This window comes from Parambassis ranga, chromosome 24 (genome assembly GCF_900634625.1).
Source record: "Parambassis ranga chromosome 24, fParRan2.1, whole genome shotgun sequence".
Classification (NCBI taxonomy): domain Eukaryota; kingdom Metazoa; phylum Chordata; class Actinopteri; family Ambassidae; genus Parambassis; species Parambassis ranga.
In genome coordinates this window covers 13,925,292-13,952,341 of record NC_041043.1, presented here as the reverse complement: position 1 = coordinate 13,952,341, position 27,050 = coordinate 13,925,292, and the positions used below count along the sequence as shown (strand labels likewise).

The window sequence follows — 27,050 nt, the reverse complement described above, 5'->3', positions numbered from 1 at the left end:
GTTTTGGCTGGTAGATGGAAAAGAAACAGCTGAGAAATTCAACCAATTCAAAGTGTTAAAGACCCCGTTCAGACAATATGCAGCTTAAAAGCAATCTGGATTTGAGCTAACTCAAGCTGGATTAACTTTCCTCTAGTCTGAACAGAGCAAGAGTGTGGCTTGGAAAGGGAGTTTATCCCCATAGGCCGTGTTAAAATGTTCAACTTCCCAGCAGAAACAAACATGTTTAAATCACAGTACCGCAAAGGGTTTGTCTCTACTGATCAGTTCCCTTTGTGTAAAAACTGGACAGTTATTGTTATTTTTTCACTTATTTTAATCTTACTATGACTTAAAATTATCTAAAATTATAAGCGTGACCACTTTTAGTGACAGGCAGATGCTGTATAATAATGCAAACTTCCTGCTGCATGGCTGCATCAACCACTTGCTGTGCATTTACTGAACATCACTAAGGCTGCGTTCTGATTGGTCATTTCCATTTTCAATTGTTTTTTTTTTTGTTTTTTGTTTTTTTTTAACTTGTGTGATTGGACCATTCTTTGTACCGTTCCCCCTTATTTATACGCAGTCCTGTTTCAGTCCAGTTCAAGTAAAGCTCAAAAACATTTACACAGGGCCAGCCCAAGCCTTTATGGGGCCCTAAGCAAAGTTTCATACCACCACCTCAGCATCAGATGCTTCATCCACCTATAGGTTGCACTGTTTATGTAACATACCCACTATCATTACCATACCATCTCATTTGTATTAATCAATGTTGTTTTTTAAAATATAAAATATATATTTTATCATGGATTTTTGGTGCTCTTGGGGGCCCTAAGCAACCGCATATTTCATATGCCTTGGGCCGGCCCTGCATTTAGATGTCCCTGCACTTCTTTCCACAAGGCTTTGACTGTGGTGTACACACATTTATATCATTTGTTTCATGGTACACAGGGCAAAGAGCACCTGTTGCATGCAGACACTAAAATGTGATGGTTTTAGTCCTGTGCATCACACGTATTTATGAACATTTAAAGGCCTAATATCAACCAGCCCCTCACATTATGTACTGTAATATCTTCAAAGGATTTTTTTCCCTCACACAATCAACAGAGCAGTATCTTAAGTTCAAGTGTTTGAAGTCACAGGAGAGATGTGTTCACCACCGCAGAGACGAACGTGTTTACTGGCCGACCTCAGCTTGATTGTGATTCAAAGACGTGGCCTCATAACGCTTATTCACTGTGGAAATATGACCTAAATTTAGTCCGGGAAGCTGTGCTTTGAAGTTTGAAATTAGACTGGAGGAACTTTTATTCTTCCTTTTGAGAAGAAGGCACCTTATCAAACGCATTTATTTTTCATTTGATTCTCAATATCAAAGGGTTTGAAGACTCAATTAGCTGCATCTTGAAGCTAGTTTACAGTTAGATTTAATGGAGATTTAAACACAACTGGGATATAAACAGAGCAGTTAGCGCTGTATCACACAGCAGCTATGTGCCGTTTACAGCTCTGTGAATGACATCATTCAGCATTTCAGGGCCCATCTCACAGATACATAAACCTACATGCAGCATCTGGCTGCTGGCTGTGTGCATGAATCCAACCTGTTAAATAGACGAAGCACTCTGGTTACACAGGCAGAGATGGGTAGATTCAATAAGAACTGACTGTGAGTGAACTCAGCTAAAGCTTTCATTTAAACTTTTTAAGTTTTTATTTTCTTAAATAATTAAATCCAGTTTTGATTTTGGTTGGCTTCTCTGTATACTATATATATATTATATGAATGTTTATGCAATGATCGAAGCAGGTCATGGCATTTGAAAATAAAAGGGCTTCTTTTGTTCATAAATTAAGCAATAACAGGCATCACAAAGAAGAGCTAATGAAAGGTACCTGACCTTTTATACGTGACTGTTACCTGAGCAACAGCAGAATAATAAAAAGTCACCGACAGCCAAACGACACACAAACTCATACACAGATGAATCAGAACATTTGTTCAAGCTGGAAACTTGATATTCAGAATGAGCACCTTATCTTTAGCCCTGTGTTTTCAAGTCAGTTAAAAAAAATGAATGAATGAATGAAATGATTAAAGATTTCTTAATCTTAGCCCTTAGGGAAATTAGGTTGTAGTAGCAGCAGCATATATCAAAGAATAAGAATAAATAAATAAATGTAAATAAGGCTGTGTTGTCTAACATAAAATGCTGATTAGTATCTTTTAGGTCTTTCATTTCATAATTTGTGTAGCGATGTTCTTCCCAGTAAACATATGTTGATTCAAATGTAAACATTAACATTTGTTAGAAAAAGATCATTTGCAATGTTTAGGTGTAGTTTTGCAATACTTGGCTGCTATCCATCAGTGCAGGGTCACAGGGGGCTGGAGCCTATCCCAGCTAGCTTTGGATGAGAGGTGGGGTACACCCTGGATAGGTCAACAGTCCATCACAGGGTAACACACAGACAGTCAGACAACCATTCTCACTCACACTCACACCTATGGGCAATTTACAGTGACCAATTAACCTAAGCACGTCTTTAGAATGAGGGAGGAAGCCACAGGGAGAACATGCAAACACTTGGCTGCTATTTCATGCTAATTATTGCACTTATATCATGTCATCTTAGCAGGAAAAAAAACACTCTTCTATACCAGGCTGGACACAGGTGTTGTTTACAGTGTATATTAGAGCATGTTTAACTCCCAGTGTAGGACGAGTAGTTGTATTAACTGTCCTGTATTTACTCCAACTGAAGGATACAGACCAGACTCACCCAGCCATGGACACATAATGTTGCACTAAGAATAAACCTCTCCACCCAGCAGCACTATGATGATGATTAACTGAACACATTCATCTTCCCTCTGTTTGGTGTGTGTCCTCTCTCCCCTGAAGAAGCAGGCTTGTGTGTGTTTTGGCTGCACCGAGCTGCTGCAAGGCGATGTTTAATCATTCGCTGCTCACACTGGGTCAAACACACTCAAACCTTGCTTCAAAAAAAAAATCATTAAAAGGCCTTTACAGAGGTCAATTTTACAAATGCTGTTTAGAAATGATCAAATATTCAGATAGGGTCTCTATTTTCTAAGAAAGGTGCATCCAGAACACACACTCTTCTGAAACCAGCCTCTCAATAACACACTTTAATTTTGTATTTTTTTCTTTACCTTGACTGGTCATTTAAACCAGAGCTTGAAGGCAGGAATTATGGGAAAAGACAATCATATAATAAATCCTAAAGTTTGAACAAATCCACTTACAACTTTTCTCCTGATTCTAAAAGTTAGCCCCAGGCTGCTGATTAGTTTCTGCTTTACTCTCACAGAAAGTGTGAGTTTCATCAACCCAGCAGCAGCAGCAGCAGCAGCAGCGTGCAGGCTGCTTATGGAGAGCGTTTTTCAAAAAGTTCTTGCACATCGCTGCGAGACATAGTTTGCCAGACACAGAGGGACAATTTTTTAAAAAAGTTAACATGCAATTAATTACATATAGGCCTGCAGTGAATATGCACATGACATATAATTACAGTATTTCATTCCTACCAGGTCTTTACTGGCATGATGGAGTGCTTCATATAGTACAGCACCATCTGTTAAGCTAGCCCCCTTTGAAGGACTTTAAAGTCCTGTAGTCTGCTGCTCTCCAGAGGTTACAGATTTATACTGCAACTACTTCACTGAACTGTACAGCACTGGCACGGTCTCCTACTTTTCCTGCCCTTATAGCTCTGACTGAACATTAAAGGGTCAATTCACTGCAAAATACTGATTATAAAATGTATTTTCTTATATACAGACTAGTGACAAAATGGTGTTATTCATCTGCTAATATAAATTGGTTATAAATATAAATATATACATAATAAATTGGTCACTTTTCTTAATTTATTCATTAAATAATGTTTATGTTTTCTACAGCTAATAATTAATAATAAAATAATAATAAAATATTTTATTTTATTTTATTTTATTTTATTTTATTTTATTTTATTTTATTTTATTTTTCGCGCATTGGCGTCTGAAAGTCGGAGGAGAAAGTCTGTCCTTTCTGGCTCTCCGTCGAACGTCACTGAATGTTGACGTGTGGCTAGTCAGAAGCTGCTGCTGTCCCGTTAGCCACCTGACAGTTAGCTAACAGTTATTCAAAGTGAGTGGCCGACGTGAGCAGCGGACTGTTTTTTTTTCTATAACGTAAACTGTAATAATGGCAGCGGACTGGGAGGAAATTCGTCGGCTTGCCGCTGACTTCCAGAGAGCACAGTTTGCTGACACGGTGCAAAGGTAAAAAGCTACGAGCAGCTGTTAGCAGCGAAGCTAATGCTAGCTTAAACTATACATTGCACACTCCACACTGTTGGTTGTGTCTTCTTTTTGACAGCTGCTATGAGAAATTGCGAGACGAAAATCAGCTATTACAAGAAAAACTCAAACGTTTTTATCAGTGTTAGAGTAACGACACGTCTGCAAACTTTTCCACAGGCTGTCAGAGAGGAATTGCATCGAAATTATTGCAAAACTGGTCCAAGATAAAAAGCTGGATGTGGTGCACACGCTTGATGGGAAGGAGTACATCACCCCATCCCAGATCAGCAGAGAGATTCGAGATGAACTCTACGTGCATGGAGGTTAGTTAAACTGAGAAACTATACTTTTTTTGTATAAAATCCTGTTTAAAACAACTAAAAAATAAAGATGTGCAGGCTTCTACAGTCTGAAAACAGTCATTGTATTTTGTAGGGAGAATCAACATTGTGGACCTCCAGCAGGTGTGTAGTGGCACGTTCAAACATTGTCTCCTGCACCATATGCTAAAAGCATGTTGAAATACTGAGTTCGTATCAAGTCCTGTTTACAGGTGTCCCTGATCCTCTTCCTTTCAGATCCTCAATGTGGATTGGGTCCATGTTGAAAACAGAGCCAGTGACATCGCAAAATCTGATAAAGGAGTTCAACTCGTACTCGGTCAGCTGATTGATGAGTAAGTAGTGTTGTGATTTTTTTTTTTTACCACAGGTGGGCCAACGTCGGAGCATAAAACACAGCCCGGGGTGGCAATATAGCACATATAGATCAATTACTTTATTCATCAGGGGGATCAGAGCATGGTGAAGAGTGCTGTGACATGTTTTTGAAGGACTTTTACTGGAATTCAAAATAAGATTAGGCAGCTTAATCCAGTTTGTCAGTGAGAGTGTATTGATCATTTTGTGTGGTCTGCAGCACGTATCTGAACCGCTTGGCTGAGGAGGTGAACGACAAACTGCAGGAGGCTGGTATGATCAGTATTGCAGAACTGTGCAAAAGCTATGACCTCCCAGGAGATTTTCTAACTGAGGTGAGTCACATCTTCACTTTGGTGTATATTACAGATAGAATCTGGTGATGAACGAGGCAATCATTTGTCTGTGTGCGGTCTTCGGGCTCCCCTGACATGCTGTTGGTGACTGTTAATTAAAATATGACTGTTGTGTTTTCATGCACATATTTTCTAGGAGTTGTCGAAGCGTCTCGGAACGCTTATACAAGGAGAAATGGACCAGTACAGCAGAGGTGTCATATTTACTCCGGCGTTTGTTGCCCGTCACAAAGCTAGGATACGAGGGCTTTTCAGTGCAATCACCAGGTAAACATTGCATGCATATTTTATTTAAAGTGTTGCCTCCTCAGGCAGGAACTGCTGTGTTCAGGTACAGTCAGTGGTTGTGTCATGATTAGAATGATCTTTTAATTCATGCAAACCACTGCCCTCTCTGCAGGCCCACACATGTCAGCAGCATGATTGGAACGTTTGGATTTCAAGAGCATCTTTTGTACTGTAAGGAGATACTGTTGTTTCCTGCCATGTAATATAGTGGATTATTATATAGTGTTTTTTCTTGTTATTGTTGCCAGCCATCTTGGAGGAGTTGGTGAACACTGGACGCCTGAAAGGTAGTGTGGTCGGAGGCCGGCAAGACAAAGCTGTGTATATCCCTGATATCTACTCCAAAACACAGAATGCCTGGGTGGACTCTTTCCTCCAGCAAAACGGATATTTAGGTAGTGTTTTTGTGTTGTCGTTGTTCTTGTATTGATTGTGTGATTTATTTTTACGTGGGGCTGCTAAAAAATCCTCCTCCTCCTTTCAGAGTTTGATGCTCTGGCCAGACTGGGAATCCCAGACCCTTCCGGCTACATTAAGAAGCGCTACAAGTCCAACAAGCTGCTGTTCCTCAGAGCAGCCTGTGTGGGTCAGGGGCTGGTCGACCAGGTGGAGGCGTCTGTGGAGGAGGCTGTCAACTCTTCCACATGGACCGACTTACAGGTCACTACAGTAGTAGTGGAATTACTCAGCAGGAGTGTCATTTCAGAGAATGTTTGAATGTTTTTATTTTTGTTTATTTTTAGCCCATTCTGCCCAGCTGCCTGTCAGAGGAGGACACCGGGATGCTCATCAACCAGGCTATGAGGAACACCAATGTCCAGTCGTCTGCCAGAGTGCTGGGAGGCACGGTGGTCGTCAGCGAGAAGTTCATCAGCAACTGCCTGTCTTTATTTGATGAGGCCATGCAGCAGAAAGCTCAGAAGGTACAGCAGCCTTTGTCACATATCTATATGTGAAACTCTTGGAATTAAAAAAACATGTTTTTGTTTTTTTTTAGGAAGTCAAAAACAACCCAGTGTTCCTGATAACTGAGGAGGATCTGAAGCAAGCGTCTATTCTGACAGAGAGCTCAGCACTTTCTAAAAAGGAGAAGAGAGAAGCGGAGCGCAGGAAGAAGGCCACAGGTGTGTCAGACCTCACCTAAACTTCATAAACATGCATTCGAGCTGTCTAGGATTCTTTTTAAGACATTTTTGTCACTACAATATAAACTTCTCTATCTCTATGGAAACCGCAAACTCGTGGCTAGAAGTAGTAAGAGGTCTCTTGCATGTTTTTGTGTATTATAACACCCAGAGGCCCATATGCTGTAGATATTTCTATATTTACGTTACACTACTGTAGAAAATCTGCAGATGGACCACTAGGCCGATTTTCATCATGTGACTGCTCCTCAAAAGTCAATGAATCATTTTCTTCTACTGTATTTTATTTTCTTTCATTGCAAACATGATATATTCAAGGACCATTGCAAAGTCAGATGCTTTTCCCTGTTTCATATATTCTTGCTATGCTCAATGAGGTTTTTTATTAGAAACTATTTTAAAGCCAGTGGCTCTTCCCTGTGTTTTTGATACCTCCTCTTTAATTAGTAACATATTGCACATATGTTTTGGTATCACAACTGAAACCTGCCGCAATCTGTCCCACAAGATCTCCTGGGAGTAGAGTCACATGTTCTGAGCAGCTCTGGGACTGTGAGAGTCTGTTGGTCTGCATGTGGCTTTATCTTGACAAAAAAAAAACAATCTGTTAACTCTTTGTCTCCCAGAGGGCAGCGGTAGTGTGAAATCAGGTGGGGGAGGCAACGCCAGAGAGATCCGGATTCGTAAAACCAAGAAGAAGGGCAGGAAAGACGAGGACAGTGATGAAGAATCTGGACCTTCACAGACAAGTACACCAAAGGCCAAAAAAGCCGTTTTATCTTCACCAGAATTAATATTCCTACCTGTGCATTAAGCCTGCTTTGTGAGGCGCTTGATTGTAACAGTGGTATAATGGCTGGTTGGCTAGGAATCTCTCTCCAGGGTTGTTAAGCATTTTTTATAGAAGACAAAGGTAACTGTAGTGTCCCTTTGAGACTAATTAGCACGTGTTTTATCTTTGCCAAGATCGCAGCAAACAGACTGAAGCTCCCTTTATGGCTCAGGAGGAGATCGTGGCTGTTTTGGAGGAGAGAGTCAGTGACTGTCCTGAAGAAATCCTCTCGGAGCTGGCGGAGCATTTAGTAAGGTAACTCACAGGTTCCTGTCTCCAGACCAGTTCTCTCTGCCAGCGATCAGTCTGTCCTCTCACTGTCTTACGTCCCTGCAGGCCTCTGACTAAAGCCTATCAGGAGGTGCTGCGGACGGTGTTCATGTCCTCCACCAGCTCTCCATCAGGGGCCAACAAGAAGAAGAGCATGAAGGACCTGCAGGAGGAGATCACCAACCTGTACAACAACATCCGGCTGTTTGAAAAAGGCACCAAGTTCTTCTCTGGTGAATCCTGCTCCATCTTCCCCACTGCTGTATACCCGCCCGATATTCTTATTAAAATTAATTAAAATATAAAGTTAAATTATAAATTGAATTCTTGTTTTGAACCAACTGCAGATGAAACCCAGGTCCACATCGCCAAACACGTGCTGAAGACCTTATGCACTGATGTCACCAATATCCTGGTTAATTTCCTGGCTGCTGACCTGATGATGTCTGTGGAGAACCCCAGCACCATCACCAACGAGGTCTGTGCTTTTGGAATTAATCAGCAATAAAAAAAAATAAGCTTAGTCTCAATTTAAAGATGGAGTGATGTGCTGCCTCAGGTCAGAGTGAAGATTTTGGGCAAACTGTCGGAGGAGACCAGAGGACCTTTGATGAAACTACACAACTGCCTAAATGGCAAAGTAAGTAGCATTTCATGTCACCCCCAGAAAACAAACAGCTCCACAGCAGGTGCACGGAGGTCAAATCAAAACTAGAGAGTCAAAATAAACCCAAAACAAGTAAACCCTCAAGTCTACAAAAGCCTTCAATTCACATACAAACATAGAAATTCATTTTTTAAATTGCCAAAATGACACAGTGTTTTAGAGGAAAAACTGTAAGAACAAGAAAATTGTTGGACTTTTTGATGATACTTGAATGCACCATATTAAAAACCAAATGTACATTTACTAAATGTCACAACCACTTTATCCTACATCGCTCAAGATTAGGGATGTCCCGATCCGATCACGTGATCGGAAATCTGGCCCGATAACGTGATTTCAGACTCGATTGGAATCGGACATTACCTCCCGATCAGGACTCGGATATATATTTATCAGAGCTCTCAAAGTTAATGCCTTCTATGCAGGGTGGCTCTGTGTCTTGTAGTAGGGGTATGACAGCTACTTTTGGCACGAGAGGTCCTGGGTTCGAGACCTTGATGCTGCGTGTGTTAAATCTCCCAGTGTGGCAGTAGCGCGACACACACACACACACGGGTTTTGCTGCAATGAGTGCCTTTATAGAGTCCTGAAAGTATCGGATCGGGACTCGGTATCGGCAGATACTCAAAATCAAATGACTCAGACTCAGACTCGAGGGCAAAAAAACCTGATCGGGACATCCCTACTCAAGATACTGTAAAAACTGAGAAGCCATGATTTATTTACATATGACCAGAACTCTGCATGATTTCTACAACATGTGCTGATTGCACTGCAGATATTGTTTTATTTGGTAACAGCTGTGGACACTGATAATGTACGTACTGATTTTAGTTTATTTTGATTTTTGTAAGATTAATACTTGTAATTTACGAGTTCTCTGCACTTCTAACCAAGATTGTGTATACATGTAATTACATTGATGGCTGTGTAATCATCATCACAGACTATTGAAGACTTTCTGACCAACATAGAGACGAGTGCAGAGGTGTGTGGATTCCTGCTGAAGAAGGGAGACAAGAAAAAGGAGAGGTAGTAGAAAATTATAGATTTAATTACAGGTTTGAATCCAGCTGATGTTTTTGGAGATTCAAGCTGTGTGAATGTGTGTGTGTCATGCAGGCAGGCCCTGTTCCAGCACCGCCAGGCTCTCACTGAGCAGCTGAAGGAGGCCGAGGATCCAGCTCTGGTCCTCCACCTCACCAGCGTGCTGCTGTTTCAGGCCACCACCCACTGCATGCTGCACGCTCCGGGCCGCTGTGTGCCTCAGATCATTGGCACGCTCACAGGCCGAGTACCTGTGGTATGTCTGACACTCACTGACCTGGAACCGGTTTACACTGTCCGGTTATGTAAATAGTTAACACTAATCTCATTGTGCGGCGCAGCAGCTGCTGATGGGTCTCCATCTGCTTGCTGCAGTGTTGCGTGTGTGATGGAGCATTAGTGTGGAGAGTTAAACTGTTAAAACCTTTGCATGTTGCAGGAGCAGCAGCAGCTGCTGACTGCCTACCAGAGCCTGGTGGTGAAGCAGCTGGTGAGTCAGGGCAAGAAGCAGCAGGAGGAGGAGAAGGAGGAGGAGGAGTCTGAGGAGCAGGAAGAGGAGGCCCGGAGCGTCCGCTCGCAGCTCATGACCCTGACGCCGCAGGTGAAAGACCTGGTACTGTCCCAGAGGAAAACGTCTGTTAACGAGGACTGAATGAATCTGATGTCTGACTATCTTTCTGTTCAGATAAATGCTTTTACTCCTGCCATGTCGGTGTATTTTTGTATTTTATCTAGTGGACCTGATTTAACATTTTTAAGTCCTCAGTGAGCCGCTGGTTCATTCCTACAGACTTTGGTGCATTCTAATGACTGAGAAAAATCACAGTGGACAAAACGTGAACACAGTCCATCTTTACCACTGCACTGCAGAAGAAAGGCTGTGTTGTGCTTTCCACTGCATTATGTAAATTTAATATGTATGTTAATTTAATAGCTATTCTGCATTCAAAACCAATTAAAACAAAAGCAAAAATCTATTAACTAAACTATTTTTTAAATAATAAATTAAAGAATAAATAGGACTTACAATAAAAGAAACTGGTAACTGCATGAATCTTAAATTTAATGCTCTGAACAAATAGGTGTAAAGAGAGAGGTTTCATTTAAAAATGTGTAAATCTATATCTCACAATCTCACAGCCAAGAGTCAACCAGAGATGAAGCAAATATGGAAAACTGCAATTCCCCTGTCAGCCCTCTAGGGGCAGGTTCCAGAAGTTGAGTCACTCCTCATAGAACTCCCATGTTAAATTGTCCACCTTTACAGCAGAAAAACACTTCATGCACGAAAAACAAGTTCTTGAGAATCTGCAATCTGAATGTATTTTGCTGATAGCTGGGATAGGCCCCAGCCCCCCAACAATAAAGTAACACAAAGAGAACCAGATACATGAAGAATACATAACAATAAATTACTGCATTTATAACTTGTTCACATAAACAGGTGAAACAGCGACCTCTGCTGTCTGTAAATAAAAAGCTTACAGCACCTGGTATTCCCAGGCGGTCTCCCATCCAAGTACTGACCAGGCCCGACTCTGCTTAGCTTCCGAGATCAGACGAGATCGGGCGTGTTCAGAGTAGTGTGGCCGTAAGCGAGGGAGTATACAACTATCAGGACTTTTATACATGTTAGACACAAACAATCTGAATATCTGAGTAGCATTTATGTCAAATTATATTGTCAAAGTATGAAGATAAATAATGTATATTTGTCTCCTTTGTATTTTAATGACAATAATATATATATTTGCTTCTTGTTCTGCGACACAAAACACCCTTTATGGTTACTATTTGACCATATAATTAGAAATAAGTAAATATATTTATCAATTCTATTGATGACTGACATGTTTAATAAAAGTCCTGATAGTTGTATACTCCCTCGCTTACGGCCACACTACTCTGAACACGCCCGATCTCGTCTGATCTCGGAAGCTAAGCAGAGTCGGGCCTGGTCAGTACTTGGATGGGAGACCGCCTGGGAATACCAGGTGCTGTAAGCTTTTTATTTCACTTTTATTGACACACAGCAGAGGTCGCTGCTGCACAAAATGCTTCCAGGTTCATAACATAGTCCGTATAAATGTCTGCAATCGCAGCGGCTCCAGTTCTCGCTCTGCCATCCATTGCTTTCCACTGCAGTCAGACAGTAGTAATCGCCTCACCGATAGAATCGCGAAGCTGATGTGGGACTTCCTGGTAAAGGCAGGTCTTTTTCCGCAAGAATTAGAATACGTGATTTTGTCAGCTTTCTCCCCGATAATACGGTTCATCCAATTTGATTATAACTGCTGAACGTTATTTCATGTCTATTTTTTTCTAGCGATCAACAAAGAACGTTACATATCACCAGTTAGCTAAGAAGCTAACGTCAACGTTAGGGCTCTGCGCTGTGCTCTAACTATGTCCGCCTCGGCTGGATGCTCCCCATCGGGCCAGAACCCAGGCCTCGGCCCGGGTATGTCCATGTTTCGGTGGCTGGAAGTGCTGGAGAAAGAGTTTGACAAAGCCTTCGTGGATGTGGATCTGCTGCTCGGAGAAATAGACCCGGATCAAGTCGATATTACGTATGAAGGTCGGCAGAAGATGACCAGCCTGAGCTCCTGTTTTGCTCAGCTGTGTCACAAAACACAGACGGTATTTCAGCTCAACCACAAACTAGAGGTTAGTGTTTCTTGTTTTTTATCAAATCATCACTTTGACCACATCAGTGGAGATTATGATGCCAGCTTGAGGTCAACATCTGTGAATCACACACGGATGCGCACATATTACATGAGCACTATTTACAAACTCTTCCAGGTGGGAAATATTTGGACACGCTGAACGCATCGGACTGGACTTACCTGTCAGACCTGATTTTAAGCTCAGATCTGTTTTGTTTATGTCGTGATTTCAGTGACATCACTCCTCCTGACACCTCACACAGTTAGGATATCTTTAAAGAAAGAAGCCACTTGGTGAGACTGGGGAGGAAAACCACAGGAAGTGTCAGACTCAGGGTGACCAGTGTTGTTGAGCAATAGGAGAAACGGAGAGAGAAATGACTGAGCACTGAGTAAATACTGGGAAGGTTGACAGGTCTGGTGACTCAGAAACAAGCAGCTCAGTGGGTGTCTGCTTCCTGATCCCAAACTGGGTGCTGGTCTGAGAGCATCATGCCAGCATCATGTAGTAATATGAAACCCCTTTAACCCTCTAAACCCCAAGAATGTTTGCCTTATTTCTCACTGTAATATTAATTCCCCCTTTTTTCTATAGAAAAGCACTCTTGTGGCTTGAAGTAAACAGAACTCGAACTCTCTCTTTGTGCACTGCAACACAATCATAATAAGAAAAAATACTGTGATTATTAATTGACCAAGTATGCAAATAAGCTGTAATCAGTGTATATAACATTTGTCCAGAAGTGAGAGTTATTTATTTACTCATTACCTCCACTGTCCTCTGCACATCAGCTGAAGACAGCCTGAGTCAAGCATGGCTTCCCATTATACTGAGCAGTGCTGAATATTTGTTTTTTAAAATTTGAAACTTATATGGAGGTATTTTTCCCAACTGGACCACACGTGACACATGATGACAGAACAAAATTTTCATTAGTTAAAAGTACTGTAAAGTACCGGTACTGTAGCCAGCACAGTATTGATATGACATATCCCCCCCCAACACAACCCTTCATCCACACTTCGTTCCCTCCATTCATACTTCTCTCCACACCAGGCCCAACTGGTGGACCTACGTTCTGAGCTGACAGAGGCGAAAGCTGAGCGGGCAGTGGCAGAAAGGGAGGTGCATGACCTGCTGCTGCAGCTTCACGCTCTACAGCTGCAGCTTCATGCCAAACAAGGACAAGCGGAGGACTCTGACACCATCAAAGACAGACTGGTAAGTAAAAGGTGGAGATGGTGTCCATAACCAGTCCACAGCTCATGAAGAGTGACTGTATAACAACTTCCCTTTCAGGATCAATAACGTATATCTATAGATAATATTTAAGTTTTCAAATGATTGTTTCCTTTGCTGTATTTTTTGTAGTGCAACACCAGTTTGCATCTGGTATGGTGACATTGTTTTTATTTGTTGTTTTTCATCACTACTGTTTTGTAGTAGGCAGATGTTTGTTAGCTATCATCGCACATGATCAGATATGATAGAGCAAAGCTAGAATAGACTGGCTGTACAGCGACGCTTGCTCAGGACATTCAAGGTAGACAGTAGATGCTGCTCTAACACTACAAGCTACTACTAATGCATTAACTGTACACACAGGCAGTGGCTATGACAAGGAGTCTATTGTCTACAGTGCTGAACACAGTGAGCCAGACGCTGCCTTCACATTGATTTTTACCCAAAAATGGGTTTCTGTCCTAAACATCCAGTGTCAGTCTGACTCTAGTTTTAATAGATTGCCAAAGAAATGCATTCCACATTAATAGACAGCAACATTTAGACAAGCTTAGTGTTGAACCCACTGCTTATCCACACCAGTAATGAAAGCATAACATCAGCAGCCAGTCCTCTGGGATGTGGTCAGCATCTCTCAGGCACAGAAGCCTTTCAAGGGCTTTCAGAAAGACAATACGCAGTCCATTAAGTCATTAAGTGGTAGCTCAGCACAGCTAACAACCATACAAATGGACAAAATTCGGAGAACATCTTATAACACGTCATCAGTTTGAAGGGAAAACACACAATCAGATGAAAAAGCGCATTTTAACGTAGTTTAATTTGTTACTTTCTCTTCATTTTGCCAGTGTAGCCTGGAACGACTGCACATTTCACTCTACAGTTTCAGGGCTGCTGGTGCTTTGGTCCTCCCTTCTCCTGCTTTCCCACTGCTTTCAGTCACAGTTTTAAATACTGACGTCTGTATTGCTTCATAGTTTATTTGTATTCAGTGATTAACACACTCACAATCCCTCTTGGCTGACATTCCTCTAATCTTCTTCTTCTTCTTCTTTCTCTTCTTCCTCGGCTTCCTTTCCCCTCCCTTAAAGCCTGCGCCAACATTGGACGACATGGTGAGTGTCTGCATGGGTGTGTTTTGGAAAGTTGTATATATATATAAATATAAATATGATTGTGCATCATAGACGTTGTTAAAATGTGTGCATATAAACTACATGAATGGAAAAGTATTGTCACTGAAGTGTTGTGTCATGTGTGTGGTGTTCAGGAACAGGAGCTGGAGGCCAGCAAGAAGGAGAAGCTGGTAGAGGGGAGGCTGGACGCCGAAGCCAGACTATATAAGAAAGAAAACGAGGCGCTGCGCAGGCACATCGCAGTACTGCAGGCTGAGGTGTACGGAGCCAGGCTGGCTGCCAAATACTTGGACAAAGAACTGGCTGGCAGGTAAGACGTCTCACAGAACCTGTAAGAACCAACACAAGCTCTTAAAGGTAGGGTAACTCGGTGAGAGTCAGCCCCTTTCTCTCGGAGCTCACCCTGAAGCCACGCCTCCCAATCACATGGACGCGCATTACCTGAAGACGAGCTGCGGTCTGTGACTTCGGCCATCATGCACGTACCTCTCTGGTGCACGCAGAGCAGGAAGAGAGTGACAACCAGCCAATACTCCGCGCAGGGTCCACCCGGAGGATTGGCTGATGTTTTTAGTGTTTTATAGCTTCCACAGATGATTCATATTCTTCGTTTTAAAGTGAAACTGCCGAACTAATTGGTTGCTATCGGATTGTAAAGAGAAGTTACACTAATTTAACAAAAAGTCCATCACAATGAAATCTCCTACCCTACCTTTAACACAAAAGATCGTTCCTAATCGAAGAAAATGGATGGATGTCCTACTGTTTGATTTGACAGCCGAATGGTCTGGTTTGTCTTCCAGGGTGCAGCAGATCCAGTTACTGGGCCGTGACATGAAGGGGCCCGCACACGACAAACTGTGGAATCAGCTGGAAGCAGAGATCCACCTCCACCGCCACAAGACCGTCATCCGAGCGTGCAGAGGCCGCAGCGACCCAAAGAAACCGCTTCCCTCTCCCGTGGGACACGTGAGTAATGACAAACAACAGCAACAAAAGCAGGTGAACATGTTGATACCTTTTTCTTCCAAAGCTGAAATCTTGATGTCACCACAGGATCCAGACATGTTGAAGAAAACTCAGGGAGTGGGTCCCATCAGAAAGGTGTCACTGGTCAAAGAGGATCATGAAGGCCTAGGAATCTCTATTACAGTAAGACCACAGTATTTCTCTTCTCTTCTTTCTCTTCGCCAAACTTCCCGCAACACATTGCCGCCAACTTTAAATGCTTCAGCCTTCCCAAGCTAGGACATTTCACACACGCAGTGGCTCATCGAGGTCTCGAACCCAGGACCTCTCGCACCAAAGGCAGCTGTCATACCCCTACACAGAAGGTGTTAACTTTGACAGCCCTAATAAATACATATCCGAGTCCTGATCGGGAGGTAACGTCCGATTCCGATCGAGTCTGAAATCACGTAATCGGGCCCGATCACGTGATCAGATCGGAACATCCCTAGTCACATGTACTCCTAATTAAACTGAGAAGCACATATAGAATGTTTGTGCTCGATGTGTGAACACTTTGTCTTTTTGTGCGTCTTTTTTCAGGGCGGGAAGGAACATGGCGTTCCCATCTTAATTTCAGAGATCCATCCGGGTCAGCCCGCCGACCGATGCGGAGGTCTGCACGTCGGCGACGCCATCCTTGCGGTCAACAGTATCAATTTGCGAGATGCCAAACACAAGGAGGCGGTCACCATTCTCTCTCAGCAGGTAACGTAAGCGTCCACACACACACACACATCACACTGTGTGTGTGTTTCTCTGACAGCTCATTGTGGGTGTCTGTGTGTCAGCGAGGACAGATAGAGTTTGAAGTGGTGTACGTGGCTCCGGAGGTGGACAGCGACGATGAGAATGTGGAGTATGAGGACGACAGTGGCCATCGTTACCGGCTCTACCTGGATGAACTAGATGATAGCAGCAGTGCGCCACCTAGCAACAGCTCAGCATCACTTCAGGGTAAGTCTTCAAAACAGGGACTAACAAGGTGCAGATCAGAGAGCGAGACCTTCCCGGACCTCTTCAGTTGCTGATGTCAGCCTGTTAACTGTTTGTTTTCTTTTTTTATCGAAAGAACTCGGGATTATGTTTAGCTGTTACTTAGCTTTGGGGCGAAAATGCAACTTTATCTTGTTATCCGATAATTCTCAAAAAACCTCTTGTGTGGCTCAAGTAAGGGCAAATATCAAAGGTAGGCTGTTGGTTGGGAGAGCTCAGTTTCCAGGGCTGCAGTGTTTTTCAGTGGAATCGAAACTTTTGTTTGATGTCGTCGAAATGCGATCTCGATCGATCAATCGTACTCGGTTAATGAAAACAGAAGGATCGGTGTGATGAGAGGAAAAACGAAACGAGCCACATGACACCCCCCGAGTTTAAATAATCTGACATAGTTTACTTATTGTGTCCTAATCTGTGTTTACCCTCCAGCCCTGGAAAAGATGTCGTTGAGCAATGGACCGGAGAATGGAGACACTGGGATTTCTAGTGAGACACCCTCAGAGGAAACCCCTTCAAAGCCCTCTGAGACTGACTGCTCCTCTTAAACGTGTCAACTGGAAACTGGAGGTGCCATGAAAGGACTGAAAGAAAGAATTCATTGTTTCACAGGGACAAGGGAAAACAAAACAGAGAGCAGTCTGTTTTCCCTTCTTCCTCTTGTAGTCTAATTACAAACCTTTGGCAGTTGTTTTGATGTACTGTGAAGGAAAGAGTGAGACGGGACAGTGTGTGACTGTTGGGTGTGTTTCAATGTGATGGTTATGGGAGTTAACAGTACTGCAGAGGGCAGGTGTGAAAGCTGTCCTGATGGCACAATGACAGAAGACAGGAAAAAGTCCTTCAGGGACTGCTTTCTTGGACTCACTTGAAAAGTGCTTTGCTTCACTTAATATAGTTATTTATCTGTCCGTGAAAATGACTCTAGAGCGACCCAAACATCTTCAGAAAAGTCACTACAAATAACTTTCTCAGAGACGCGTAGAGACAGTGCGATCTAATAAGTTAAATAAAACAAATATCATAGATACTTCTGGCTTTGAAATGCTGATTCTTATTCCTTAGTTTAATTACATTGCATTTGGACAATGAACCAACAATCCTGATGGCATACGTTTATTCAGTGCAGGTTTTTTTCCAGTCTTTTTTTAACTCTTCAGGGCACGGGGCATATTTTGATCAAGTAATTAAACTCGAGTCGACATTTTCCACTTTATTGTGACGAGAACATGTAAATGTCCCTTCCATAGAAATGTTTATTTATTCAGTGTAAGCACAAAGACTACAAAACGACTTGCCCGACCTTACAGTATGATGCCATGTTAGGGCCACAGTGAGCAACAAATCTGGGGTTGGAGTTGGGGCTATTAGTAATATAAAATAATGTAAAATAAATAAACACTTTATTATATTAACACATTATTATATTGCCAAGAGAAGAGGATTTAGGACACTAAAAAATGTTTGACTTGGGGGAAAAAAAGGCAGAATTTTGACTTTTAAAGTCATTAAATTTGAAAAGATTTGAATTCATTTTTTACAGTGTAAGGCAGAATTATTCTTTTTTCCTCACACGTGGTCCTAATGATCTTCTATAATGTAGAGATTACAAAGGTTTAAACTAAAAATGAAAAACACAAAGTTGAGAGAAAAATATTCTGACATCAGAAATTGATGATGATGTCATCACCACAGGCAGCAGTGGCTCTGTGGTTATTTGACAACAACAAAATTAAAATCTTGCAAAACTTCTGACTTTATCATTTCAGTGAGGACTTTTGTAAATGTGTAGTTTTTTTGTCCACTTTTTCTCATCTTTTTACCTCCGTCCTCTGACACTGATTGAAGCAAAAGTGGCCAAAAGTGGCCAGTAGGTCTAAGTCGACCATTACTCCACCATAGATCTTTAACCTCGTTCCATCACTAACATTTTTGGCATGTCACAAAAACACATGTCAAACTCTGAAGGGGTGTGGGCACAATAACACTTGTTAAGTGATACAATCATTTTATTAATGGACTCTTTCTTAACTCATGTTGTATTGCTGTATATTGTTGTTGTTTTTTATTGTGCCACAGTTCATTCTACTGAACATGTTTTGTCAGGAACGCTTCACACTACGATGCAATAAAGCAAAAAATACAACAACAAACCACAGCCACACAGGCCGACGTCAGCCCATCGCCACCGCCCTGTTCCATGCGGTTTATGATTGTGCCCAGCTCTTTTTGGTTACCTGCCAGTGTTCTCTCTGTTTCGCCATATTTTCATTTTAATTTGCGCTCATTTCACGTCTCAGAACTTTTCATATATTCTGTATGATGTGCATCTTTATATGTAATGTATTCAAGTCTGTTTTTTTTAGTCTTTAAATAAAGTTTGGTTTCAGTTTGGTTTGTTTGTACATTTACAGAACAGTTTTTATTTCATAAGAATCGCAAAGACGCCACGGTTCAGCTGTTTACATATCGTATGTCAGTCCATGTGTTGTGAGGTTTGTCCTGTGTGCTGCTGTCTTCTGCCTGTGAACACACACTCTGCTGTGTCTCGTCCTCCAAGCTTCTCTTAATGGTCAGCTACCTCTCGACCTCCTTACAGCTTTGGCTGCCTGGATGTGGAGCTTTCCGTCCGGAGACAGACAGCAGCTGATGGCTTCAGGGTTCAGTCCTTCAGGCAGGTCAAACTCCTGCAGTCTGTAAGAGAAGGAGCCTTTCCCGTCCTCTTCCTTTTTCTTCTTCTTCTCTGTCTTTCCACTGACTCTCAGCTTCCTGCCCACCTGCCTGACAGACAGTTCCTCTGGAGAAAAACCTTCAGTATCCAGGGGCAGGTCAAAGTTGTCTCCGTCCCGCTGGAGCTGGTAGGAGGCTGGCTGCACGGCCATGCTGCTTGGGAGAGGCTCCGTTTCCTCCAGGATGTTGTGTTGAAGTTTGTCCATTGGCTCCAGACTACTGTGCAGCTTCTGGAGGCTTCTCTGCAGGAAGTCCTGCTGGTAGGGCAGAGGTCCGACCTCTGGCCATAGACTGTGGACTGGCCAGTAGAAGTCCATGACTGGACTGAGGGCGGACCGGAATCCATGAGAGCACAGCATCCTTAGTGTGTTCAGAGTCCTCTTCCTCTGTTGCTTTTTGTCTGAGCAGTGAGACTGTCGCAGCTTTTATATCCCAAAGCAGGAGCTGCAGAGGCTTCAGGAAATTTGTGGTCGTTGCCAGAGATGTCCACTAGGTAGAGCTGTTTCACAAAAGGGAGCTGATTTCACTCCATCATTCCTGTTACTGTTTGAAATGCTAAGCAAACTGCCAGTACATGCAGAGAATCATTGTTTGTAACAATTTTAGGGTCAGATCTGTTAGAATAAAGTGTGTTTTTATAATTATATAATTCACTATTTGACTGCCAGCATGTCTCTTTTCAATTCTCTAGATTTATTGTATGATATTTATGACATAAGTATTCAAAGCACAAGTGTTGTAGTATGAAGTCACGTCGTTTCTTTAGAAAAATAATTTTATTTGCCCTCTGAACAAATAAGATCAACCCTCTAAGAAAAAAAAAACATTTTTTGCTGTTTACAAACAAAGCTTCAATATTAATAGATATATTTTTGTAACGTAAACAATATCAAACAAAGAATGAATTCCTTTAAAAAAACCATCCAGTGGCTTGTTAAATCATCCATAGTCAGAGCAACAAAAATAACAACAACAACAAGAGGAGACTTTGGGTTACAGTTGCATTTAAATGTTACAAAATTGGTATATCATGCAAAAAAAAGAAGCTTATTGCTTCTCACCTGCCTGGATAAACAGAAAAAAACCTTTTTCAGTATAAGATTGTACAAAATAATCAATAATAAATAATGACATATGTGCTGCCAAAACAATCAGACCTGAACTATGACGTCATTCAGTTTTTCTTTGTGTTATAGACGTTAAATAAATTTAAATAAACTGAGATTGGTATGTACAACATATCTGCAGGTAATACTTGAAAATAATTAAGTTCCACATGCTATATATATTGAATTATTTGCATTTTACTGCCTCTACAATCCAAAACACGTGATTTATTCTTGTCCTATTGGTGCTGGTTTGTAAGAGAATAAATCATGGCTTTTCTAGTTAGGCTGCGGAGTGCAGATTATTTTATACAAAATGTTTTTAGTGCAAATGTTTTATTTTGAATTGAGACCTATAGAATAAAGTGGTTGTGATGGAAAAGTGGATTTAGAACACTGATTTGGTCAAATCTTGGAACCGTGGTGCATTCAAAGTCCACTGATTCTGCTGTTTTTTTACAGTTTTCTCTTTAAGATAAATGGTGCAGGATGGATTTTACACCTGCCTGCAGGTTTTGGCGTTCTGTGAATTAAGTATTGAAGTGTGAGCAGTGTGTGTGTGTCAGCATCACTGTGACACACAGCTGTCGCCTTTGTACTGTGCATAGCGGTCCGAGACGTTTTTCTGCAGGTCGTCGATGTCTCTCCTCAGCTGGCCCACTTCTAGCAGCTTGAACCTCAGTTCGTCTTCGACCGCCGCCTCTTTGCGGTCGCTCTCCTCTGCTGACACACTCAATGCTGGACAGAGACAGCAAGATGTTAGCACAGTGAGTGACTGACAACAACTGAAAGCCTCATGTGTAAAAGATGTCACAGCTGTGTGTGTGTGTGTGTGTTGCGTACATTTCATGCCTAGGAGCAGAGAGAGGTTGGGCTCTTTGCCCTGAGCTCGCTGAGCCAAGATGCTGCAGAGACCCTGCAGGTCCAGCAGACAAAGGGACATCTCCTTCAGCAGCCGGCCCACTTCTGTCATCTGCACGTGGGACAGAGGGTTTACCCCTGACCCTCCCTCCACCTGCTGCTGCTGCTGCTGCTGCTCAGTGGAAAATGAGGGTATGTATGTTTATTTTCTGCTAACAGAACAACAGCAACATTGAGTTAACCCTTCCAACACTGATACCTGTGGGAAGCCTCTGGATGGCGTGGCCGGGATCTCCTCCTTTTCCTGAGAGTGAGACTGCTGTCGATGAGACAGACCTCTTTTCTTCTGTAGTCTGGTACTGGTGGCCTGGCAGCAAAAAACAGGTGAGCTTGATAGCTAGTCAGGTACAATAAGAGAGTGTAGATGGATGCTTTCAGTGTCCTACCGTTAGTTGTGAGGTCAGTCTCTCAATCTGTTCTTTCTGATGCTTAAAGAGCTGTCGGGGAGCAGATACGACACATTAATGGATCTTTGACATATGTGTATGTGTGTGTGTGTGCATGCGTTTAGGCTGTTACCCTGCTGCTGTGATCCTGCTGCTCCAGAAGCAGACTGTTTTCCACCTCAAGCCGCTTCAAGTCTTGCACGGGCAACCTCACCCCGTCATCCAAACACTGCTGCACCTTCAGCTGCAGGCTGCACCAACACATCACAAAGAGACACATGCTGCATCCCCCTTTTGCTTTTCATTCAGTCTTAAAGGTAGGCTAGGAGATTTCATTCTGATGGACTTTTTGTTAAATTAGTGTAACTTCTCTTTACAATCCGATAGCAACCGATTAGTTCGGCAGTTTCGCATTAAAACGAAGAATATGAATCATCTGTGGAAGCTATAAAACACTAAAAACATCAGCCAATCCTCCGGGTGGACCCTGCACGGAGTATTGACTGGTTGTCACTCTCTTCCTGCTCTTAAGAGAGGTACGTGCATGATGGCCGAAGTCACAGACCGCAGCTCGTCTTCAGGTAATGCGCGTCCATGTGATTGGGAGGCGTGGCTTCGGGGTGAGCTCCGAGAGAAAGGGGCGTGTGTTTACTTTCCAAATCTGGCTGACTCTCACCAAGTTTTCAAAATCTCCTACCCTACCTTTAATACACGCTAACAGCAGCTGCTTATCAGGACAGGTGTCCGTCACATGTTTACCTGTGTACAGATGCAATCAGCTCCTTCTCTCTCTTGGCCTGCATCTCGATCTTGATGTCCTTCTCCTTCATCAGAGCACATCCTTCCTCAATGCTCCTCTGTAGTCGTGTCACCGTCTTCTCCAGGTCCTTTGCTTTTTGCTGCACCTCCTCCTGCTGCACACACACAAACGTCAACTAACAATGTGTCCTACTTTTGATACGCAAAGCTTTTTATTTCACATTGAGACCAGGATGGATGCCATGGTTAAGCAGCCCAGGCTCTTACAGTAAGCCCCGCCTCTGTCTATGTGAGATCACATGCGGTATGAGTGTGTACCTGCTTGGCCTGGACCTGCACCTCGTCCAGAGTGGGCAGGTCTGACAGGTATTTCTCCAGCGTCTCTATGCGTTGCTGTTTTTCTTGATTCTGGTCGCTCTCTCTCTGACACTTCTTCTTCAAGCTGCTGATGTAACGATCCCTCGTCTTTATCTGTGGACCAAAACACACACACACACACACACACGTCCAGTTATCGGCTCAGTTATCCTATCATTCATCAAGAGAACCAGCACTCATGAGTGAACTCTCTCTTGCTGTACCTTTTCTTCCAGTTTCCTGATGTCCTCTGTATATTTTTGGTTGACTTGCTTGAAGAACTCGTTCAGCTGAAGGACTTCGAGTTCAGCCACTGCCAGCTTCCTACCGAGGTCTTCATCACAGCACAGCCTGACAGTTGGCTGCTGCATTGGCGTTCTCTTTGCCGACTCCTAAAGACCAATCACAACATATAGTGTGACTTTTATAGTTAGTCACTAACTTATGATTTGAAGGTGAAGGTCTTACCTCCATATTTAGGATGTGGGGATCGTCAAACCACCCTCTCTGGCTTTGCAGGACCTGCTGGGCTCGGAGCTCATTCTCTCTGATCCGAGCATGTAGCTGCAGGATCTGCTGCTTCTGTCTGAAACACAGAAAGCCCTCCTACTCAGAATGATAACACATAGTAGCAGAGGCAGAGGGCCGAACAATTCCTCCAAGTGACTAATCGTCACATTTCAGTCACTTATTACTAGGGATGTCCCGATCCGATCACGTGATCGGAAATCGGGCCCGATTACGTGATTTCAGACTCGATCGGAATCGGAAATTACCCCCACGATCAGAACTCGGATATATATTTATCAGGGCTCTCAAAGTTAATGCCTTCTATGCAGGGTGGCTCTGTGTCTTGTAGTGTCAGGGTATGACAGCTACTTTTGGCGCGAGAGGTCCTGGGTTCGAGACCTTGATGCTGCGTGTGTGAAATCTCCCAGTGTGGCGGTAGTGCGACACACACACACACACACGGGTTTTGCTGCAATGAGTGCCTTTATAGAGAGTCCTGAAAGTATCGGATCGGGACTCGGTATCGGCAGATACTCAAAATCAAATGACTCGAGGGCAAAAAAACCTGATCGGGACATCCCTACTTATTACTGTAACATAAACGCATCAACATCTCAAGGTTTGTGTAATATAACACTGTTAAAAAACAACACAAAAACAACAAAATAAAAGTTGAACTTCTTATTATTTACAGTAAATGTAAACTTGTGTAAATCACTACCGGTATATGCATTGTTGCATTGGCCCCACAGATATTACAGAATCTTGTTAGTGCAACAGCTTTATTTTAAGGTAGAATAACATGATGAAATAGGTGGTTTTAAGCTGGGATTCTGACATATAATGATGCATTCAAGGATCATAAAAGGAAAATAGACTGAGCATAGTTTTTGTGTATATTTTTGTTTTTAAAAACATACTGACAACAACAAAACAAATAGCAAAAAATTTCTGGCAAAATTACTATAAGGATTAAACCTTAAAACACATACAGTGAGGCTGAAAGTGGTGAAACATAAAAAATAACTGGTTAAAAGATGTAGGCACTCAGGATCAAATATTGTTGTCAGAGACACGTGACAAAGGACTGTTGGAGGAAGAATTAGGGCAGCTCTGTGTGTGTGTCTGTTACCTATCTATCTCCAGCTCTCTCTGTCTCAGCAGCCCCTCTTTAATCTTCACCAGCGTGTTGACAGGAAGGGAGGTCCCTTTCAGCGTCTGTTAACACACACACACACACACACACACACACACACACATCTGTTCGTTTCAATTCCACACTTTCTTCTTCTTCTCTCCTCTACTTCCGTGTTTGTAATCTAATATAGTATTTTACCTGGTTAATATCTGGTTCCTGCTGATGTCCCTGTTGCCATGGCAACGGCCCATCTCCTCCACCACCACCACCGCCGCTGCCTCCCTCCACCGTTCCAGTCCCGGCGAGTTCGCTTCCTCGTTCCGCTCTGGGCCTGTACTCCATCTGCTCAGTCAGCCACATCTGGGTGCGAAGTGCAGGTTGGATTGGGGAGCTTCTGTCCGCCTGGTGACTCAGAGGTAAGTCTCCATGTGTAGATAAGCTGAGGCCATAAATCTGTCCACCTCCTCGAGTCAGTTTAGACTCTGGCAGAGCACTGTAGCTCACGTCCAAACTGTGGTGTTTGACCGGTGAAGACAGCGACGAAGACAGGGACAAGTCTGTGTCCAGACCTGGTGATCTGCTGCTGCGGTCATACCGGTAACAGGGGCCGGCCCCCGGTGAGCGCTGCAGCAAGCTATTACACATAAATGAGGATGATAGAGGCAGATAAAGATCCACGTTTGAACCCAGGGGCTCCTTTCTGTACTTATACCGGAGACCTCTGTCCAGGGAGCCCTGTGTATCCGGGTTGTATTGATATCCTGCCGTCCTAGTAGAGCTCTTATCGGGCCCAGATGACAACTTGGTGAGAGAGGACCATCTCCGGATGGGCTGAGGGTCCTTCATGTCAAGACAGCTTGGTGCACTCAGTGGGGACATGGCTGGAGTGCACAGGTGGGAAGACCGGCTCCAACGACCTGTGCTGTGGGGTGAGGCTGGCACCCGGAAGTGAGGGGATGAGGATGGAGACGGCATGACATGGACGATGGGGATGCCGTCATCGTCCTGGCTCATGTGGTGTTGCGACAGTGGTTGGAAAGGCAGAGGAGTGGTACTGGAACTGGAGTCATCTGTGGAAACAGAGGAAAGCATCAACATGACAGAAGGAAATCCTACTGCTGCAGTCTACTGGATCTGCAGCTGCCTATTGTTTGCATTATTGATTGATTGTCCCCTAATCAGTCAATGTATGCAGACATTTTATGGACAAATCAGTGGAAAGTGTCCTTGAAGTGTCCCATTCCCACTCTAACAGCTCCAAACTTCCATTTATTTACTCATTGTTGCAGCTCTAGAGCACATACTGAGCATTTTGATGACAATATAGGTGTTCATCAGCACAAATATTAATGGATGAACATTTGCCTGTCCTGTCCTCAAGGCCACCTGACACCTGACTCCATCACTCTTCATCAGACTTCATAAATAGTTAATGAGCTGAAAAATGGAGGCCAGCAGACACAGATGTTGGCTGGGTGTCCACATCTATCTGAGAGGTGAACCACGATTGGCTCTTCAGCGTTTGTCTATAGTTTAAAAACAAAGGTTTTAAACATTAAATTAAAGGACATCCTACCTTCCACGCTGTCAGAGCAATAAGTGCCAATCCCAGTGTCGCCGCTGTCAGACACTGTGCTCTGTCTGCGCCCTCCACACACACTGCTCCCTGGGCCGGGGAGGCCGCTGTGCCAGGCTGGGTCAGGACCAGGGAGACATCCTGGAGAGGCTGAAACAACAGAAATGAGGTTATCAGGCTAGTGTTGACTGATCAGATGTGTTTCCCTCATTCTTCTGTATCCTGTGGTAGCACACATTTTGTGTATATTACCCAGTTAATGTGAACACACGTCTACATTATTCCAGTTTGTTAAATATTAATAACAGATGATGTGTGGGCATGAAGCACTCCTATACAGGCAGACATACAGTACTTTCCCTTGTGCTTGGAGTTGATGTGTTGGCTGCTGCTGTGGGCCTTTAAATCAGAACCACATTACGCACACCGTGCACTCCTGTCTTCCTCATCTATTATAAACACAAGCCTCTCACCTTTCTTATTAGAGTCGTCTTCAAAATCTCTTCTGTACCACATTCTGTACGATGGTGGTTTTTAAGATCGTTTAAGAGCACAGAAAACCGCAGCAGTCCGACCAGAGGACAAAGAGGGAAAATGCCAAAATATGGAAACGCGCCTACGATCACGTTCATGACACTAAACTACATAAAAGAACGAAATCCTTTAACAGCTGGGAAGACTTCGGTATCGAAATCATTCTCTGGCTGAGTAACGGTGTCCTCCCTGTAAATAAATCTTGTACGTCCTGTGCTGAACGTCCTCTGAGTGGAAGTGGACCCACAAAACTCCTCCTCCGCAGCATCTCAGCCGCCAGCACGACACGGCACCGCCGCCGCCGCGCAGAGGCACCATTTTTAAATGGTTTAATTTAATTTTTAAATGGTTTAAAATGGTTTTAAAATGTTTTAT

The 27,050-nt window shown here is 43.1% G+C and overlaps 4 protein-coding genes and 2 non-coding genes across 11 annotated transcripts; 3 read left to right on the top strand and 3 right to left on the bottom strand.

Annotated features, from left to right (window-relative positions):
• Nucleotides 1-4,208: 4,208 nt before the first annotated feature.
• ufl1 (UFM1-specific ligase 1) lies at nucleotides 4,209-10,316 on the top strand. Its single transcript, XM_028397642.1, has 19 exons — nucleotides 4,209-4,285; nucleotides 4,484-4,629; nucleotides 4,742-4,770; nucleotides 4,885-4,982; nucleotides 5,225-5,339; nucleotides 5,497-5,627; nucleotides 5,761-5,819; nucleotides 5,897-6,043; nucleotides 6,133-6,308; nucleotides 6,392-6,571; nucleotides 6,646-6,772; nucleotides 7,420-7,542; nucleotides 7,760-7,880; nucleotides 7,962-8,128; nucleotides 8,243-8,373; nucleotides 8,455-8,535; nucleotides 9,509-9,594; nucleotides 9,685-9,865; nucleotides 10,049-10,316. The coding sequence occupies exons 1-19, from the start codon at nucleotides 4,209-4,211 to the stop codon at nucleotides 10,259-10,261; spliced, it is 2,388 nt and encodes a 795-aa protein (XP_028253443.1). The 3' UTR covers nucleotides 10,262-10,316.
• A 771-nt stretch (nucleotides 10,317-11,087) lies between these two features.
• Nucleotides 11,088-11,206, bottom strand: LOC114429265 (5S ribosomal RNA). The gene has a single exon (XR_003669640.1). It is a non-coding gene; the product is annotated as a 5S ribosomal RNA (ribosomal RNA).
• A 290-nt stretch (nucleotides 11,207-11,496) lies between these two features.
• LOC114429264 (5S ribosomal RNA) lies at nucleotides 11,497-11,615 on the top strand. Its single transcript, XR_003669639.1, has one exon. It is a non-coding gene; the product is annotated as a 5S ribosomal RNA (ribosomal RNA).
• Nucleotides 11,616-11,699: 84 nt separating this feature from the next.
• Nucleotides 11,700-17,688, top strand: gopc (golgi-associated PDZ and coiled-coil motif containing). 4 transcript variants are annotated; one of them, XM_028397659.1, is made up of 10 exons: nucleotides 11,700-11,817; nucleotides 11,936-12,276; nucleotides 13,336-13,500; nucleotides 14,613-14,636; nucleotides 14,792-14,967; nucleotides 15,461-15,626; nucleotides 15,714-15,809; nucleotides 16,209-16,373; nucleotides 16,457-16,622; nucleotides 17,091-17,688. In XM_028397659.1, the coding sequence occupies exons 2-10, from the start codon at nucleotides 12,016-12,018 to the stop codon at nucleotides 17,204-17,206; spliced, it is 1,335 nt and encodes a 444-aa protein (XP_028253460.1). In that variant the 5' UTR covers nucleotides 11,700-11,817; nucleotides 11,936-12,015; the 3' UTR covers nucleotides 17,207-17,688. The 4 variants fall into 4 exon arrangements, with proteins under 4 accessions (XP_028253460.1, XP_028253464.1, XP_028253462.1 ...); XM_028397661.1 differs by having other exon boundaries at nucleotides 11,731-11,811; XM_028397662.1 differs by having other exon boundaries at nucleotides 11,774-11,821.
• A 1,424-nt stretch (nucleotides 17,689-19,112) lies between these two features.
• On the bottom strand, nucleotides 19,113-19,747 carry LOC114429102 (heat shock protein 30-like). The gene is made up of 2 exons (XM_028397950.1): nucleotides 19,256-19,747; nucleotides 19,113-19,196 (listed from the first exon to the last, which is right to left on the bottom strand). The coding sequence occupies exons 1-2, from the start codon at nucleotides 19,745-19,747 to the stop codon at nucleotides 19,113-19,115; spliced, it is 576 nt and encodes a 191-aa protein (XP_028253751.1).
• A 433-nt stretch (nucleotides 19,748-20,180) lies between these two features.
• cep85l (centrosomal protein 85L) lies at nucleotides 20,181-26,906 on the bottom strand. Of its 3 annotated transcripts, none has more exons than XM_028397644.1 (13): nucleotides 26,615-26,906; nucleotides 26,142-26,291; nucleotides 24,764-25,635; nucleotides 24,560-24,645; nucleotides 23,386-23,503; nucleotides 23,142-23,309; nucleotides 22,879-23,031; nucleotides 22,561-22,715; nucleotides 21,935-22,052; nucleotides 21,802-21,852; nucleotides 21,615-21,722; nucleotides 21,338-21,530; nucleotides 20,181-21,232 (listed from the first exon to the last, which is right to left on the bottom strand). In XM_028397644.1, the coding sequence occupies exons 1-13, from the start codon at nucleotides 26,655-26,657 to the stop codon at nucleotides 21,063-21,065; spliced, it is 2,385 nt and encodes a 794-aa protein (XP_028253445.1). In that variant the 5' UTR covers nucleotides 26,658-26,906; the 3' UTR covers nucleotides 20,181-21,062. The 3 variants fall into 3 exon arrangements, with proteins under 3 accessions (XP_028253445.1, XP_028253446.1, XP_028253447.1); XM_028397645.1 differs by having other exon boundaries at nucleotides 21,338-21,527; XM_028397646.1 differs by having other exon boundaries at nucleotides 21,338-21,515.
• Nucleotides 26,907-27,050: the final 144 nt, after the last annotated feature.